Genomic DNA, 18,569 nt, shown 5'->3' on the forward strand with positions numbered 1-18,569 from the left:
GTAATGCTGTCCAGGCCTAAGCATACATAGTTGTTCAGCGAGTGAATATGTATTTTTCAACAGTCCTTGAAGGCATCTCAAATGTTCCAATTGCTCACATTTTCCAGAGCGGCATAGGCTATACTTTACTATGTATTCTTTTTATTGCTGTAGTTTGAATATAGTAGGCTGTGTTTATTGGTTTCATTGCAAAGCATGGAGATGGGAAAGAACGGAAAGACATTTGAGAGAGGGAGCTGAGGAAGGAATCTATCTGTCGAATTCAAAGCTGATAATTAATTTCACTCAACATCTGCTTCAAGAAAAAAAAAAAACTAGATTTGTGCAGAAATAATAGGCAGAACTAACATTTCCTGCAGTGTACAGATAATAAGCCAGACTGACAGTTTTAAGACTGATAATATTGGAGAGAGACAGCTCTGACTAAGAATACGATTCCCCCCTTAGAAATACATTTAAACCCAATTTACTGGTAATGTGTAAAATGACAACTATTAAACGTAACGTTTCTAAACGTAACGATGCCCTCTGCTGGCTGCGTTTGTGCCGCTGAAATATTGGCAAGTTAGAAAGAAATCTCTGGTCTCGTAGTTGAAAAGGATGGCAATGTTTGGATTGTTATAACTTGTTGATGTGAGGCGTAGTTTTAAGATGCATGATTTTCAGGAGGTTTAGACAGTCCGATGTTTTCAGGGATAAAGGTTGGTAAATAAGGGCATATTAACCAAAAAACAAACAAGCATGGGAATCAGATCAAGAAGAAGAAGAATTCAACTTGAGAGTATCAAAGAAATAAACAGATGGAGAGAAAGAGATTGGGCTGGAGGGGGTCTCATTCAATTCAACTAGCACATGGCGTTTCCACCTGGTGGTGACCACATTTTTAGCAGGTGTTAAGCCAGCGAAAAGCATCTTTCTAGACTTTGTGTGGTGCATGAAAAGTAGTCACCCGAGGCTATTCCCATACCATGAAATAAAAGGCGTCACTTGTGTCTACGAGCCTCTTTCTCTGTATGCATCGCCAAGACTATGAATGGCCTTGTTATACCACACCTAACAATGTCCAAATATGAAATTCCTTCTTTGTGTTTTCCTGCTCAGTATTTTATTATGGAGCTGAGATGGAGAGATGGAACTTTCAGTTGTGTCTGTCAGGCTGAAGGACATCACGTCTGACACTGTGGTCAGCAGCACAGGAGCACCACAGGGAACTGTGCTGTCCCCTCTTCTCTTCACCCTGTACACCTCTGACTTCTGCTACAACTCTGAATTATGCCACATTCAGAAGTTTGCAGATGACACAGCCATCATGGGGTGTATCTGGGATGATCAGGAAGAGGAGTACAGAAGTCTGGTGAGGAACTTTGTCGCATGGAGTCACACAAACCACCTGCAACTCAACACCTCAAAGACTAAGGAACTGATTGTGGACTTCGGGAGGTCCAGAGAAGGTCCACTGCCGGTTCAGATAGAGGTGGAGGAGGTCAACAAGTACAAGTACCTCGGGCTGTGGGTGGACAATAAACTGGACTGGTCATGCAACACAGAGCACCTGTATAAAAAAGCCCAAAGCCGACTGTACTTCCTCAGGAGGCTGAGGTCTTTTAACATCTGCAGGAAGCTCCTGAGGATGTTTTACCAGTCAGTGGTTGCTGGAGTACTTTTCTAAGCTGTGGTGTGCTGGGGGAGCAGCACAGCAAAGAAGGACTCATGCAGGCTGGAGAAACTGATCAGGAAGGCTGGCTCTGTGGTCGGCATGAAGCTGGACACTCTGGTGACAGTGGCAGAGAAAAGGACACTAAAAAAACTGCTGGACATTATGGACAATGCTGGGCATCCTTTGCACACGGCCATTAACAACCAGAAGAGTCTGTTCAGTGACAGGTTGCTTCTCCCCAAGACAAGAACTAACAGACTTAAAAACTCCTTTGTCCCACACGCCATCAAACTGTTTAACTCCTCTCTGGAGGGAGGGGGGAACAGGTGGACAAAGGAGGGGGGAACAACTAAGCTGTAGTGCCTCTTCACCTCACTGTGCAATAGCTTTTGTGCAATACTTTTGTTAATAGTCAATGGTGCAATAGACCTAAATACTTGAAATGTGCAATTCACTTGTATTTTTATTTTTATTCCTATTTATTCTATTTATCCCCTTCATATATTTTATTTATATATGTCTCTGTATTTATATATGTGTGTGTGTGTGTGTATATATATATATAATATTCTGTAACTGTAACTTCTGTCGGTGCTGTGCTTTTGGAAACCGAATTTCCCAGAGGAACCCACCCGAGGGATTAATAAAGTTTTATCTTATCTTATCTCTTATCTTATCTTAAAGGTTCTCAGTCATCCAGGTCATCGTAGTCTAAGGAGCTTGGAAAGAAAAGCGTCTGGACTTCTTTAACCTCCTAGGACCTGGTGTGTAGACATCACATTTTGGGTTGTCTAGAGCACAATACAAAATTTTGCCCAATCAGCCCAAATAACAAAGAGAAATTAAAAATGCATGCCATGAAAGAGTTTGAGTCTTTTTTCCCAGATTTTAAGCCGCATGGGAGGGTTGTCGACCCCCTGTTGATCCTCTACCTAATCACGAGAGCCAAGGTGTGAAAACGGGTGTGGGTCACAATCAGCCAAGGTTTCGGGTGAACCCACAGAGAAACCAGCCCAACCCTATCATGTGATTTACTGAGAAATTTCAGTTGTCTAATTCAGCCAGATAAAATCTTATACATGCTTCAAATAAACTTTAGTACAATCTCAATTTCCAAAAGTTGTGATGCTGTGTAAAATGTGAATAAACCAAACATCACTTTTGCACATCTTATAAATTCATATTTTATTCACACCAGAACATAAAAATGTGTAAACAGACACATTTTACTGATTTATGAACATTTTATAGCACATTTTGCAATTGATGGCCACAACATGTCTGAAAAAAGTTGGAAGAAGGCTAAAAAAAAGGCTGAAAAGGTCAGTGGTATTAAAAAGAAGCAACTGGACAAACATTCTGAACTGGAAACAGGTCAGTAACATGAATAGACATAAAAAGAGCATCTTAAAGAGGGAGAGTATCTGGGAAGTAAAGATGGGCAGAAGTTCACCAATCTGCGAAAAACAAAAACTGCATCTAAAAATTGTGGAAAACTTTGAGAGTAATGTTCCTCAATGTAAAGTTGGAAAGATTTTGAATATCTCACCATCTACAGTACATAATATCATTCAAAGATTTCGTGAATATGGCGATCAGGCGACACTGCATTAAAAATGCTATTATAAAATGCAATTAAAAATGTTTTCCCAAAAACACCGATGCCTGGAGGAAATTCTTGATTAAATTGTCAAAAGGACTGCATAGAGTAGGAAAAACATCAAGTTTGGGGGAGCCATAGTCTATTATAGATGCTGAAATAACTTGGAATTGGCACACTGGCCTCGACTAATTCAGAATATAAATTTTAATTGCATTTCATGATATATAGCAACACCTAATGGAGTGTCTGGCATGCAAAGCATAAAATAAAATGTCACTGTTGCTTCATTGGCTCTCATTATCAGGGACTGAACGCTGATGTCATACATCTAATAAATATACAAATTACACAGAGAGGTGCAAAATATGACTTTGTAAATAACTCCCCCCTCCCATCACCCATCTCATACTCAATAGCCAAGCCTCTGTTAGGCTGAGCAGTGATGCTTGGTGTACTCATAAAGTTTCGTTTTACTGCATGACTAAGACGTGAAAGCACAGATATAAAAGCTTAAAACCGCCAGGCTTCTAAATAAAATGCATCAATCAGTCTGATTCAGTGGTCCATGGAAGCATTTTCTTGTTGTCTTAAAATGTCAGACGGCTTATAGACAACATGGCCCTCAACATTTTAACATGTCCACTCCACCTCTCTAAATAATTACAGATTTATTAGGGGTTTGCTGGGCTTTGTTTGCAGAGATACAGCCAGAGGATTCAAATGGTCCAAGAGTTTAATGAACTAGTAGTATAAAAATATTGGTCATTTGTCTGCCCTGTTTCTCCATCTGCTCCCTCGTGGGATTACACTGACGTGACATCTTAAACACCTGCCTCGATACCTTTTACAAAGTCAGTAAAAAAACATTCAATCAACCTTAAGAGCAGGTAAAATATGACTATGCCCTTGAAGAATGGGCCAACTCACATCTTTTTTTTATTGAGACTATAAGTCACCTGTTGATTTATCACAAGAGTGCGACTCTGGATGATGTTGTCGTCCGTAGCAGCAAGAAAAGGTCTGTGTCTGCTGTGCATCATGCAGGAAGTGGGTGGGAAGGGGTTAGGCTACAGCTTCAACTATATAACACCGTTAGGATCAGCAGAGCACGTAGATTTCTCCTTTTCACCCTCTGTGCAAATCAGAGCCACTTCCATCAGCACTGATGAAGTGTAACCATCTTCTCTCCTGGGCCTTTGTGCTTGTGGCCTCAAGCCCACTGCTGGCCCACCCCATTACAGAATCTGCTGAGATGCCGTATCCAGGACCTGGTGAGTGGAAAGTAATATCTTTATTATAGCTGTTATACAAAATAATTCCCTGTGTCAGTCCCTTGATTAGCATTTTTAGTAATAAAACATAATTTGCAACGATTAATGGCAAGCTAGTCATGTCCTGGGGCCTTGAAGTAATTACTTTAGAGCTGCAGTGTTGAACAATGATTGCTCTGCCAAAGTTCACATGCCAAAGTTCTGCCATCAGAGAGGAGATTGAGTTTTTGTTCAATTATTTCGAATGCTTTATTGTGATTACCAGTGAGAATTAGATTACAAAATGTTCACAGCACGAATCCGTACCTCTCAATGGTGTTCCTACCAACTGTGTGGGCTTGTTTGGTTCCCCTCAGTATCAGCGGAGGACCGAGGAATCAGCAGTCTGGATGACCTGCCTCTCTCTGAGCAGGACGGTACAGGCCCTAGATATTCCACTCTAATATCTGATGAGATCAACAGAGATGGTAAGAAACGTGCATTGACCAAACGTGACTTTACATGACTTAATTTTGCAGAAAAGAGTGTGCTTTAGATGTGGATTCATACACAGTTACATAGTAATATGCTTACTAGAGCACTACTTACTTTTAAAGCTCATTTGCACATTTTGAGCTTCATATACTTCATATGCTGTGTTCTGCTAGAGTAGCTTTGCATTAGTTACAGTTTAAAAATCTTACACTTGGTACAGCCCCTTCATTTATCTACTGCCTGAAAACCCCCCAACTTTAACTCCTCTTCCTCATTTAGGCCCACTTTCTTCTGAGTCGCTGCCCCTTTCAAACAGAGACGAGTGCCTGAGATAACCAAATGAACATATCTATGTACTTTTATGAGATCCCCTTTTTTCACATCATGCAGATCTAAGAGCAGAAAAAATAGTCTGACAATGAGCACACAGGGCCTAAACTTACATAGCACATACAAACCATGGCCGTGTCTAACGTTAGCAACCATCATCATAAGAGTAGAAAAAGTACAGTACATCTGTTTTAAATGAACTCTACTGACATTCCCAGAAACACAGCTAAGCTATCAGCATATGTTTACCATGTTTCCTTTTCTCTCAGGTGTCAGAACAACAGGTCTGCTTCCTAGGGGGCTCAAAAGAGAGGTAGGTTTTCAGTGAATGCTATTCCTAAAACATCAAAGTAATGTGAGCAACACCCTGTGACTAATTCACTAAATCGCTTTATCTTGTCTTTCAGGTCCTGTTGGAGAAACAAAGTCTCCTAAATCCTTTCAGCCATGCGCTGGGCATCCGGAAACAGTTCAGGAAGAGAGGAGGGAATTCAGAGTGTTTCTGGAAGTACTGTGTCTAAAACAGTGACTGAAAACAGGCACGAGGCAGGGCTTGCACTGAAAGAAAAAAAAAATCAAACATCTTACACTCACACTGGCACATGCAGCCAAAATAAATAAGAAATACCTCACATGCATAAAGCGCATGTGCAGTCGCACACCCTCACACGCGCATACAGACATACACAAAATGCCCCATCTGTGATTGAAACATATTGCTAAGAGGCTTTAAGATGATTTATTAGGGTTTAGTTAGAACTGTGAAATCCACATATAAAGTCATTGGTTGTCCAATGTATGGCTAAATTTCTTTTAGACGTGAAAGTCAAAGATTATATAGCACTGTTCGTTGAACAGAAATAAAAAAATATTGTAAATAAATCATGTATTTGTCTTTTCTTGGTAAAAGGTGAACCCACTATGCCTTCCGTAAATTAAGAAAAAGGAAACAAAAAGACTTTGCAAAGTTGGTTCTCGAGTTTTCTTCATTTTTTCCTTTTTTTATTATTTTACAGCAGAAAGAATATAAAGCATTCAGAAAACATCTTCCATATTTTAAGGGCAATTCAAAACGTTTTGCATGGCTTCAGCAGCTGAAATCTCTTTTTTTTTTTTTTTTTTAACATATCCATCGAGTCAGTGACGCTTGTACATGCACAATTACAAAAATAAAACTTACAAACAAGAGAAGGGGAGAAAAAGGAGGAAAGCAAAACACATTAGGAGAACCAAGAGGACATGAAACTTTTAAAGATAGGGGTTGGGAGCGGAGAAAAATTGGGTCACATAACAGGGAAAGACAGAGAGAAAGACAGCTATAGAGGAGAGGAAAATAGATCTAACACTAGTTCACATGCAAAGTGTCGAGGACCCATGGCTTTCTATCAAAGCAGGGCCTTTTTTTTTTCTTCTCAGTTTGGAATTGATGAAAACGTGCAGTTCGGTAAAGGGTGCCATATAATTGCTGTCCATAAACTACTGAATGCTTGTCTTGCAATACTGGCATTTGCATAAGAGTAAGTCGACTACATGTGTCCAATCATTTTAAACTTTGCTAGGTCTATAAGGTCTCCACAAAATAGTTCTTTATTGCTCTGTGTCAACAAGTGGAATATACTGTAAATCTGTTTGTGTTCTGTTGTCCTGATGTGCCTACCTTTCTCTGGTTGGGGTGCTTCGGAAAAAGAAGAGGAGGAAAGGCAGATTCTCAGGTCAATTCACAGAACATCTCGAAATTAGTAATACTGTCAGCTAACCTGCCGTCCCATTCACAAATGGCAGTAAAAACAAGATTTAAGCTTTTCATACAGCTACACTCTTAATCATAAATACCCTCTACACTGTCACCTAAATGAATTATAAAGGCCTAAAGAAGTGGCCAAAGTTACACAATAATATGACAGCTTTCTACGAAAAAGCGTCAAATCATTTATCTTAAAGACATATACATAAACAACCATCATTTCAGGGCTCTAGTACTGTGTGTACTGAGGTTATTTTGAGGAAACTGTTCATACACTACAGCAAGCCGTGTTAAAGATTTCACTCTTGCACTGTTGAACCTGTTTGTCTGCTAGAAGGGGTTTTGAATTTCAGCTTCTCTTGCTGTGAATCACATGTCCTGCTCTGTTTCCTCCTCCCCGTTTTGGCACCCTGAGTAAAATACAGAAGGGAGGTGAACCAGTCCCTCAGTCTGGGTAAAAATAAATAAATAATAACAATGCTGCCTTCACCACTCAATGTACAAGTGAAATTGACACCTGACATGTCAGCATGTGTGCTGTGCGGTGTCTTGTGCGTGTGTTTGTGTGTACCGTGTGTCACTTAGTTGCTATATATACTGTCACAATGTCTCTACCCTTGTCCTTTTGTCTTATTTGAAGTTGGGAATCTACTGATTAAAAAGGATTTTAAAAAACAAAAACAAAACAAAAAGTTAGAGCTTGTCTAAAAACAATCCCGTCCTCATGCTTTGCCATGAAATCATCAGTAGCTACTGAGTATTGATCACTGGCTCAATTAGTAGGTTTGCCCTTCAGTCACATGCCCTCTGTCTTTCTGAGTTCTGTGACACCTCAAACCAATGTTCATTGCTTTACAGAACAGTAAGTCCTTTAACAAGTCTATCTGACTACCGATTCTAGGAAAATAAGCATGCTTTAGGTGCACTTCTGTCACCCAGTTAACTATTTTACCCATGCAAGCATAATAAATCCTTCTCCTTTTTGCCGCAACATTGCATTGGCTACGCATTCTAACCACAGACTAGAGGATGAATGCAAGGCAACAAACTCCAGTAGTGGCATTTCTAAATGTGGTTTTTAACAAGCTGTTCCAACAAAAAATGGAAAAGAAGACAAAAACAAAGAAAGAAAAAAGCTAGCATGTTGACAAGCTTGAGTGCTGTATTATAAGTGTTGTGTGCAGGCATATAATTGTGGCTTTGGTGAGTGGAATGGTATAACAGTGGCGATCGTGTGTATTTATGTGGAAGATAGAACACTGTCTGTGGGTGACCGCGTTCTCTCACATCAACCTCAGATACAATGCAAGTATTCTGAAACTGGATTACTGTTTTTAGGATATGAATATAGGCACTTCCTACATAAACACTCTGGAAATTACGTTTACATATCAGGTGACTGGAAAAACAACAGCAAAAACAAACAATTAAAAAAACAGTGACTCAAGTAAATAAATTGGAAAAATACACATTTGGCTTAATTATAATTTAACAAACATGACAACAGTTCACTAAACAAAACTCAAGTTTTCCAGTGGCACTTGGCTGAATAATCACGTATCAATACTTGGATACAGGATAGACTTTATGGTGGTAATATATAATAGGGATTAAACAGCAGCCAACAGGCACCTCTGAACCAGCAGCTTTACTGTTGTTATCTCTCAAATTGTTCCTCCATCCCAATTACATTTTCTCTGCTATACTGTCATTTTATAAATAACCCGATGCACAAAATGCATCTTATCTTTCATAATTACAAATGGCACTAGTGCACTGGTTTGCACTTTAGTTTCTGCAGTTGTTTGGACTCTGTAGTGAGGACAGTGACTACTTTCAGTGCCATCCTTCTGTTTAGAATCATTTTAGCACCTTTGACTGCTGGCACAGTTCATTTTGCAAACTTGTTTTCAGCTGCTTGGCAAAGAAATGTGGTCATGGACATAATGCTACATGTGGTTTTTAACTAAACGCGTTTTTCTGACATGGAATACAACATATACATTTAGACTCTGGCAGCCTTGATCCAGTGCTTTTAACCGAACCGAAACACCGTACAGAGAAACACCCGTCACTACTCGACTACGAGGAACAACTCTGAATTCTCCAAGTGTCGGTCGATGCAGCAAATTGTAAATTAAAGTTTGCATGTTTACTCCCATCTTTTTCAGGGACAGAGTAACAATGTGAATTGTTTTATATGTCCACCACGGGCAAGGCTGTCATTTACAATCTTAAAGATCAGATAATACCTCAGCAATGAGAAATCAGCACATTCCATTTGCAATGACAACAAAAAAAGTAACTCAACTTTGTTACGGTGTGTTCGGTGATTGATAAATGCTCTATTTATCTGTAGAAATGGTGCACGCGTGACAGACTTAAATGCTTTCAGCACGAATATGACTTTCTTTGCAAACTGTGTACCTTAACGTTTTTGCGATCCTCTGCCAGTTTTGATGTGATGATCTTCAGTGCTAGTGTGTATTTCACTGGATGATTATCTGTTCTGCAAAAATTAACTTAATTTTCTTCTTAAGCTATATAGCATTCACATACCTTGGCACCATTGGCAAAAGGTTCTTGGTAGCCCAAAAGAAAGAAATGAAAATAAAATAAAATAAACACAACCATACTTGTTTTAAGATAATTTTGAAGACTTCTCCTAACACTAAATACAGTATTTTTTATTTTTTCATATTGCAATAATATCATGCTTTAGCAAAATGTTCTTCTCAAGAACAATCAAAATAAAATAAAATACTCTAATAGTGAAATAGTTTTAATTTTACAGAGCATAGCCACTACTGCTTTTGTTGTTTTTTTCCCTTTTGACTCTGTTCATACTTTTCATGCACATAGCTCATTTTTATCCCAGGTATTTACACTATATACAAACAATACAACCATACTTCTTAGGCATTCAAACGAAACTATACAAATATTCTGTTTTTGTCTCTTACCTGTTTTTGACCCATTTTAATGAATAAAATAATATATTTCTAAAATACAATCCCCCTTGGGTACATGTTTTTTTTTAAATCCCTACGTACTTTCAGCCTTCTTTATATACAGAAATCGCTCAATTGTCAAAAATATGGATTTGTCAAACCCCTATTTTGGGACAAGCTTAGGGACCCCTCAAAGAATCTCTAAGACGTCAAGGCAATGTATGTGATCTTCCCCTCAAAAACCTTCACAGGCTCTGAAGTTCACTTCAAAAAAACAGTAATAACCTGCATGACCATAACCATTACAACACAAAATAAGCCAGGTTTTTTTCCACTTTGTAGGTTTCGAAGAAGCAATCAAACCAACAAGGCAAACCAAAATGAAATACAAAGAAATCAGACAATACAGGGATAGCTTCATCAATGAAATGTTGGAATTCATAGAGAAGAGTACAGATATGTGGACCAATAGAGTGGAAACAAAACCAAAACCAGAGGATAGGCTGAAAGACTAGACCAAAGCACACAAGCAAAGACTTTTCTTGCCAAGAAGTCATGCATTTTTTTTCTTGGTAGGATTTAACAACATATAGCCTGAAGATACAGATCACCAATACATTGGACATGATGGAAGAAATACATTGGACAGTGTGGAACAATTCAAGTAATAAAGTGACAATATATATATGATAAAGCATAGTTGTTTTTTTTTAAAGAAATCTTAAAACAAATATTTGATCCCCCATCTGCTTCAGTATGGTAAGCCCCCAACTACATTCATTTGTAGCTCCACTTGTGTGGGTAGACTGGTGGGGTAGAGCACAGTGGGACAGGAGGAATTGTTGGGCTAAGCTGAATATTAATCTACAGCAGTGGATAGAAGTGGGCGTGTGGGTTATTAATATATTTGGTAAAAAAAATCCCTTCTTCAAATGAATTGTTTGGTCACTTAAAAAATTATGAAATACAATTAGAGCTCAGAGTATTTCGGCATGGTCTCTCTGTCCTCTGAGATCTTCTGCAGCAGCCACAGTTTACACCTCTTGTCCCGCGTTTGCTTCCTTCACTGTCCAAATCCTCTTCATATTCAAAAAAAGACAAAGCAATCCATGAAAAAGTGCAAAAAATGCCAAGAAGCTAATGTTCTGCACCCCCACCCCTACCCTTTTAGTTTATAATCCTGTAGAAGTTGCCACTCTCCAACCAAAATCAAGTCAGTGGAAAGAATAGATATGTGAAAAAAATGCTGTTGTATATGTAATCGCAGTTGAACCAGTAACACTGCAGTAGTAGTAGTAATAATTGCAGTGCTTGCATTGGTGGTGTTTCTTTTTTTTTTTTTTCTCTCAGTTTCTCTTGTAAAATGTCTCGGGTACAAACAAAAAAGAAAAGAGGAGTCAGGAGAGTGATGTCACATCGCAAGGGAGCTCTTCTGAGGGGTCTCATGTTCCCTGGCCCTTTTCAATTCTTTCACCCTGGAACACAGAAAAAAACAAAGTGTCCATGAATGCAACAGCCATGATTTGAGTTTACTAAGTCACATACACATAAAAATATCAAACCAGCCCAGTAGTAGGAAGTACAGCCCATCTGTGAAAGGAAATGCTGGTCAGAATGCTTTCACTTTGTAATGAACAAAAGGAACTGTTATAGCATAATTACAGAGTCATTACTAGTAAAAACAAAATATTTAGAAGTGGGATTAAATGTGACAAAATAAATACAGATACATAAACAGTATTATCACAATATTGTTAATAATAATTACAGTTTTTCTCAGCTAATCTACCAGTATGTGGTATTCTGACAGATAGAATTATTGCTCAGTATCATTATGCCTAAAATCCATGCATTATTACACTAGATTTTATGAACAATAGCAGATTAAACAAAGTTAAACTTTCCACAAAGGACTGATTCATTATCAGTCAAGTAGTGCCTGTTACAACAATTAGCTTTACCGTAAAGGCTAACTTTATGGTAAACAACCACCACTTTGTAATGGATTTAGACTAGCTCTGAGAAGACCAATACTACAACATGTATGTATTGAAGAGAAGCAGACTGTGATGCTGCATGATTAGATGCAGTGGTGGATCTTGTCATGCTGAGCTGGTATACTGCCTGGAGGTATGGATCCATTAAAGCTTTGTGTTGTTGTCCTGGTGTTAGAAATAAACTATTTTATATTATATGTGTGGGGGTTTTTTGTTTTCTGTAACGGCTTCAAACCTATATCACAGTACAGAGGACACACTTGCAATAACAGGTGGTAACATTAACAATCTAATCTGCTCTAAAAGCATGGTAACCTAGTTTTGAACAACATACAACTAATCCAAAAAAGAGTAAACACATGTAATCTTAATGTCTCAGAATCAGAGGTTAAGTTATGCATACAATATTTGCACCATTTCCCCATTTAGGTGAATCTTTTAGTACACTATTGGCTTATTTATTGGTTTGTCTTGATGATTCAGTGGGCATAACACAGCTTCACACAGTTTTAGTAAACAGAAGTTAGAGAGGGGTTAAATCCCCTCGCGGTCTGTCGAGTGGCTAGAAACATTGCACACAGTCAGCCAGCCAGACAGACAGCTACTTGAGAAACACCAGGCCCATAGCATGCCTAAAGGTATAAAAGCAAGGCCCATAGTTGTCACCACTTGTCATGCAGCAGAATAAAAGATGGTTGAGAAAAAGCCTCCTGTTCTCTCAAACTGCATAACCACAAAAAGCTGAAAAGAAAAAAAACATAAACAAAAAGTAATTTCCAAGGAGAGAAAGACAGAGATAAAGAGAGTCAAAGTAGTATCTGTTAAGTGTTTCTGTGATTTTGTCATTCATAAGCAAGTTGTTAGTTTGATATGTTCTGCTCTAAATCTGAGCTTCTCAGTCCACCTGTGGCTCCAGTCGGCAGCCTTCATGCAAGCAGGCATCAAGCAATAGTGATGGATAATGAGGAAGGGTGGGTAAGGTGGTGGGAGAGAAAGAGCAAAAGAGAAAATGGGCGAGGAAAGGAGGGAGAGAATGCGAATGCTGAGACCTCAGGAGGAGATAATTGTATTATTAAAGAGTGAGACATAACAGGAAGTAAGAGAGAAAGAGGCATACGGAATAAACAGCGAGAAGGAGAGAAAGCGAGAGAGAGAGAGAGAGAGAGAGAGAAAGAGAGGCACGAACTGAGTTGCTGAGGCTGCACTCACCCGCTTGAACAGTCTATGGTCCATCAAGGGGCTTGGCATAAACAGCAAAACAATACCAGACAGCTATTAGCACACAGTAGGTACTGTGAAGGAGGGGGCGAGAACGGGTGGGGGCCAGGTATAGTGAGGGGAAGGGAGGTGGAGCTTAGGTGTTGGGGACATTTCTAACTACCCATTTATTTTCCACAAAAATAAAATCATTACACAGAGTTAAAAAAAATAATCTAGAGATGGATGAAAACATGGCAGCAATTTCTACAATGACTAACTGATCATCTCAATGAGATATTAATCTTTTAGGCCAACCGCTGCAGTAAATCTGACAGTGAACTCTATCTAGCCTATGTATAAATGAGTATGTTATCGTGTGTTTGAGACAGTGACAGAGCCTACCTGTGGCGACAACGTCGTAGGAACCTCATAATCTTCCTGGCAGCCTGATCCTGCCTCTTTGTGAGCAGACTACTTCTATGAAACACCAGACAGACAACAGCGTCTCACTGTCCGGAAAAGCATCTTTTGCAGAGCCATAGTTTAACTTTTATCTTTCACTGAAACTCTAAAAGGTGCCCATTTAAAACACACTACAATTAATAAACTGAAAATGACTATGAGTCATCTCCAAAGTGCTTAGACTTCTCTCATTAAAAGGGTATTTTCACAAAGTCAAGTCCAATAAATCAAGAACATCATTTTGTATAATGTAGTTTAACAAAGCGGTCGCTTCATTAATATAATGTCTCAGCTTCAGAATGAATAGATTCGAGTGATTCAGTTAATTCAGTACGTGGATGAACGTCTACCTTAGTTTGTGCTGCACCAGAGCAGCAGCAGCCCCGCGGTGGTGTGGCTTCAGCCTGCCAAACTCCTTGTAGCTGCGGTAGTATTGCTGAATGAGCACGGCAGCCCTCTTGCTCTGCTGGAACTTCTTCTGTTCGTGGTAGCTGCGGAATTTACTCTGGATAAGGATGGCGGCCTGCGTCATCTTCTTATAAAGTGCATACTGCCGACATGAACAAAGCAATACGTTACTGCTGACGAACAGTGCTATGGCTTCACACTGTGGAAGAACACAACCAACAAGTGTGGCGATTACATCAGCTGATGGCAATGAGAACATTTTACCTTCAAGGCTATCCATGTTAGCTTGTAGATGGGAAAAGGGAAAGATAATGAATGAAGTACTGAGACGTAAACGCTGATGTAGATTTGGCTATGTTTTGAAAACTTCAGACATTACGCACTATGGTGCCTACCTGTTTGTACTTCTTGTAACAACGTTGTATAACAGCAGCAGCTACCTCTTGTTGCTCTCTGAGCGGCCGCCCCTGTTGGAGAGTAAAGTGGTATAGGTCAGAAGTTTAAACAGAGCCCATTTTTGCCACAGAGGATATTAGTGGCTCTGTGTCCCTGAGGTCTCCTGGTGACATGGTTCACTAGCATGTGAATGCCACCCTGGAATAAATCCACGCCTGGTGGACCAGACCCACGTGAAAATTGGGGAGGTTTTCGAGAAAGAGAGAGAGAGGGAGACAGAGAGACAAAGGTCCACCTCTGCATCAGCTGGCAGATGGGCACAACAGACGACTGTGAACGACAGTGAACAGTTTGTCATACGAAAACTTATTAAAAGTAGCTATGGGGAGGGTAAGGAGTTGAGGAATGGGATCGGGCAAGGGGAAAAGGACTGGTGTTTTGATAGCTAGTTTAAAACAGGCAGTAGCAGGCTCCATACGTCTAACTTAGAGAGAGAGACAGAGACAAAGAGGAAGTAGGAGAGCATTAGCGTAATTGTGTCTAAGTGCAGCAGGGACACAAGGGACAGTGCAGTCGTTCTTCTAAGCAAGGCCATGCTCTGCTCAAGCCACACCTTTCCCATGCTGAAACCACAGGGACATATTTGTATATTTTTCTGTATATGTTGTAATGCGTATATTAGCAGAAGAACAGAGAATGACACAAAGATAGATATTAACCATGATTAGAAACAGTACATCTCAAGAAAAAAAAATACATGAAATCAACCACATCAAAAATCTTGCCCTTTACTACAACAAAGTACCATATGGAGTCAAACAAAAACAAAGTGAACTCTTCAACATCTGGCCTGAAACCAAAAACAGTTTCATCTATTTCACACCAGTCCACAGCTTATGGCACCAGAGCACCGGGGCCTGTACCTTGTACTTGCGGAAGGCAGTTTGGACTAGGCGGGCCGCCTCATATAGCTCTCTCTGCTCTGGATCCGACAGAGTCAGCTGGGCCAGGTCTCGCTCCACTTTGCTGTTGGAGGCATTGATGAACTCACTCCAGTCAGCTGGGGAAGGAAGTGTTGACCTTTCCAGGGGGCCCTCTCTCAACGGAGACCCTCCGGGGCTCAAACTGGGGTTAGATGATGGGGTCAGGGGTTCATTATACAGAGATCTGAGGAAGGATAATGACACATATCTTCTCTTCAATTCTATATATTCTACAGTTTACATTAAGTCTAAAAGAAAGGAAAATATTTACCATTTTTACACTGCGTTACAGCTTGCAGCTTTATAAAGCAATTTGACAACTAACAATATAACTCCTTGCAAACTCACAGCCAGTACACAAACATCTGACACTGCACCTTTCAAATCAGACAGTGCCTCTCTTTAGCTTGACATCCCATTCCTTTACACTTTCGGTTAATCCTTTATAGTATTATGTTTAAAGCTAGTACATTAAACTTAAACTTAAAGTTATTCTAAAAGCCATATATGTACAAATGTGTTCTCTTGAGCTGTCTATCTATTAAAGCACATTAAATCAGGTACCTTTAGACAAAGCACAGAAAAAAAGAGAAAATATTCAAACAGGTGGGAGGGCATACTAGATATGCAATATACTGGATACTGCATATCCAGTTGGCTATATTTATATCTATTCCTTGCACCACGGTGAATCTTACCGTAGATGTATGATGCTTGGCAGCTGTTCTACGTCTCCCAGGTAGTTGGCCAGCCAGTTCATGGTGTTGCTGACCCCTGATGTGTCTAAGGGCACAGAGTCTGCAGCGGTGAAGTTCTCCCTTTTGATTCTCTCTGGCGTTGCTTCAATTATGTGCTCAGCCAGAGTCATCATATTTACCTGTTTTATTAAGAAAAAAAAAAGAAAACCCGTGAGGAGTCAGTGTATTTTTTACTATATATACAGTTTGAGAGACTACCTATTATGTTTTACTATGGTGTAGTCATGCAAATTTAATTGTTTGGTGCTGCGACAATAATGCGGATTCGAGAGGGGAAACAGAAAGGAGAGAGGGATAAAAATGATGACAGTGATATTTCTGGAGGGTAAAAATAACACTTCATTTGTAAGAGGAGTAGTTAGACTGAATCCCTGGAACAATTCCTTGGCTATTGAAGTGGATCAATAAAGAGAGTTTATTATGCAGTGACGGGCATCGACAGAATGCCAGGCCTGGTGTATTCTGCCTGCTGAATGCAGGAGGCCAGAAAAAAAAACTTACAAAAAGAAAATGGTGGTTGTTAGTGGTAGGTTATAATGCTGCAAAGCTTTCTTTAATGATGATTGTGTAGCTGTATTGTATGTCACCCTATCAAAGTGGTGCCACACCCTGACACGTGGTTTTACGCAAGTTTGCAAATGTTCTTTTTACTTTTATTTGAAATTTTATTTTAAAATGTTTTCTGAATTCATAAGATCTGCTAGAACTGAAACTTTTCTGCCAAATGTTACTTACTAAATGTGATGTGCCTTGTATTTGATATTGTATCAGATGGTACATCATTTCTGCTGTAGAATCTTTAGCAGCACCATCAATTGGCTCATACCAATTGACTGGTAATACTTGCCATGCTCTACACAATCAGCTGACCACATTGAATGTTTTTTTTTTAAATTATTACTCTCACCTGCAGGTCATCCATCTGTGTGAGGCAGTCCTGGTTCTCTAGATCCTCCCGATATGATAGCAGCTCTGAATCAGCCATTTCACTTTCTGACATCACTAGCATCCCTAACTGTTCCCGCTGCCGTAACCGATTGGCCAGTTTCTCCTTCCCCAAGCTGCTGCCTCCACTGACACCCAGCGCCTTCCTTCCCAAGTTGCTGCTGCTGGAGAAACTCTCTCTGGAGGTCCATCTTGTTGTCCCTGTGCTGCCTCCAGTAGACAGTCCTTTGTCTGAGCTCAGGACTTCTGAGGACAGGCTCTTAGTGCTCGAGGATAGCTTGTGCAGCTGTTGCTGCTCCAGGCTCAAAGGAACAGACATGGCCTTGTCAGGCCGAGTTTGAAACAGTTCTGGGTTGGGTTTATGTTTTTTAGCTAGTGGGAGGTCTCTTTGGCCCTCGCTGCTGTAGTAGTTGGAGGGTTCTGACCTTGGTCTTCTCAAGTCTGCAAAAAAAAGAAAAGAAAAACACACAACACGTAACAATTAGCTGCAGAGCACACTAATAAACATTTTGTTTGTTATAAGCTGTTTTCACACATGCACTGCAGCTCGCTGGTAAAAAGTCAGTGTGATGCTAAGTGAAGAGTAAGTGGGCAACATATTTTCTGACTCCTGCACACTCTATCCAGGAATCACTACGAACTAAATCAAGCAAAGTATGTCCGACAGCGAGAACGTATCTCAAGCAGACTGTTTCCTGTTCTCAGCTGTATTGAGACGGGGCAACTTTGGACAATGCTCTGATCTGATTAATGTGTGAAAATGGCAACAGAATATCAGAGAATAAAGCATCTCACAGTCAGTGACTTTTCTTCCATTCTGCTAACCTGGATTGAGGCTGGTAGTGCTGGGTGTGGTTGTTGTGGTAGCAGGACATCCTTTCTTGCCACTTGGTGCTACTACACTGGTGTTTGCCCAGCTGACCATCCAGCTGTCTGTGGTGGGGGCATCAGGGGCTGGGGAAAAAGACATGCGAGTTGTAGGTGGTAGAGGGGCTGGCGGTTGCTGCTCTTCCCTCTGTAACTGCTCCAGACACTCTGCCAATTTGGTATGGCCACGTGAGCGGGCGATTGACAGGGGTAAGCGGCCCAGAGAATCTGGGATAGCTAGGGCACGTCTGTCCCATTTGTACAGTACCACCGCTGCCTCCAGGTGACCCAGCGCACAGGCCCACATCTAGATAAAATACAGATGGACACAAAAAAGCAGAAAAAGCAAAAATGAGCTAATCTGTACCACAAGCCAGGGTTATCTTCATTTTTGTTTGCATTGTCTTATGTTAAATTCAGTTCCCTTACCAGAGGTGTGCACGAGAAGTGATCCACATTGAGAGGGTCCACTTCTAACTCCAAATCAATGCTATCAGCATGCTTTGTACTGGTTGGTAAAAAA

General features: G+C 40.1%; 2 protein-coding genes across 3 annotated transcripts in view; one reads left to right on the forward strand and one right to left on the reverse strand.

Annotated features, from left to right (window-relative positions):
* Positions 1-4,386: 4,386 nt before the first annotated feature.
* Positions 4,387-6,240, forward strand: LOC146550718 (urotensin-2-like). The gene is made up of 4 exons (XM_085258804.1): positions 4,387-4,531; positions 4,888-4,998; positions 5,605-5,648; positions 5,743-6,240. The coding sequence occupies exons 1-4, from the start codon at positions 4,426-4,428 to the stop codon at positions 5,854-5,856; spliced, it is 375 nt and encodes a 124-aa protein (XP_085114930.1). The 5' UTR covers positions 4,387-4,425; the 3' UTR covers positions 5,857-6,240.
* A 67-nt stretch (positions 6,241-6,307) lies between these two features.
* The window catches only part of camta1a (calmodulin binding transcription activator 1a), a 279,957-nt gene continuing 267,695 nt past the window's right edge, over positions 6,308-18,569 (reverse strand). The window contains exons 14-24 of one of the 2 annotated variants that reach the window (XM_085258802.1): positions 18,476-18,554; positions 18,005-18,353; positions 17,142-17,620; positions 16,175-16,353; positions 15,417-15,660; positions 14,493-14,564; positions 14,362-14,382; positions 14,040-14,239; positions 13,630-13,704; positions 13,237-13,267; positions 6,308-11,505 (exon numbers count right to left, since the gene is read on the reverse strand). In XM_085258802.1, coding sequence (XP_085114928.1) covers positions 11,473-11,505; positions 13,237-13,267; positions 13,630-13,704; positions 14,040-14,239; positions 14,362-14,382; positions 14,493-14,564; positions 15,417-15,660; positions 16,175-16,353; positions 17,142-17,620; positions 18,005-18,353; positions 18,476-18,554 — 1,762 coding nt within the window. In that variant the 3' untranslated portion in view covers positions 6,308-11,472. The remainder of the gene's footprint in view (positions 11,506-13,236; positions 13,268-13,629; positions 13,705-14,039; positions 14,240-14,361; positions 14,383-14,492; positions 14,565-15,416; positions 15,661-16,174; positions 16,354-17,141; positions 17,621-18,004; positions 18,354-18,475; positions 18,555-18,569) is intronic. The other variant, XM_085258803.1, reaches the window with a different exon arrangement.

The sequence above is a fragment of the Mchenga conophoros genome, linkage group LG20, assembly GCF_057382185.1.
Source record: "Mchenga conophoros isolate Kocher_MC1m ecotype Shallow Benthic linkage group LG20, M_conophoros_male_GT1.1, whole genome shotgun sequence".
Classification (NCBI taxonomy): Eukaryota; Metazoa; Chordata; class Actinopteri; order Cichliformes; family Cichlidae; genus Mchenga; species Mchenga conophoros.

Bases quoted from the DNA above. Each gene is read 5' to 3' on its own strand.
- LOC146550718 (XM_085258804.1), top strand. From the start codon at position 4,426: ATGAAGTGTAACCATCTTCTCTCCTGGGCCTTTGTGCTTGTGGCCTCA. The intron at 4,532-4,887 runs GTGAGTGGAAAG...GGTTCCCCTCAG, and splicing joins GATGCCGTATCCAGGACCTG to TATCAGCGGAGGACCGAGGA. The intron at 5,649-5,742 runs GTAGGTTTTCAG...CTTGTCTTTCAG, and splicing joins CTAGGGGGCTCAAAAGAGAG to GTCCTGTTGGAGAAACAAAG.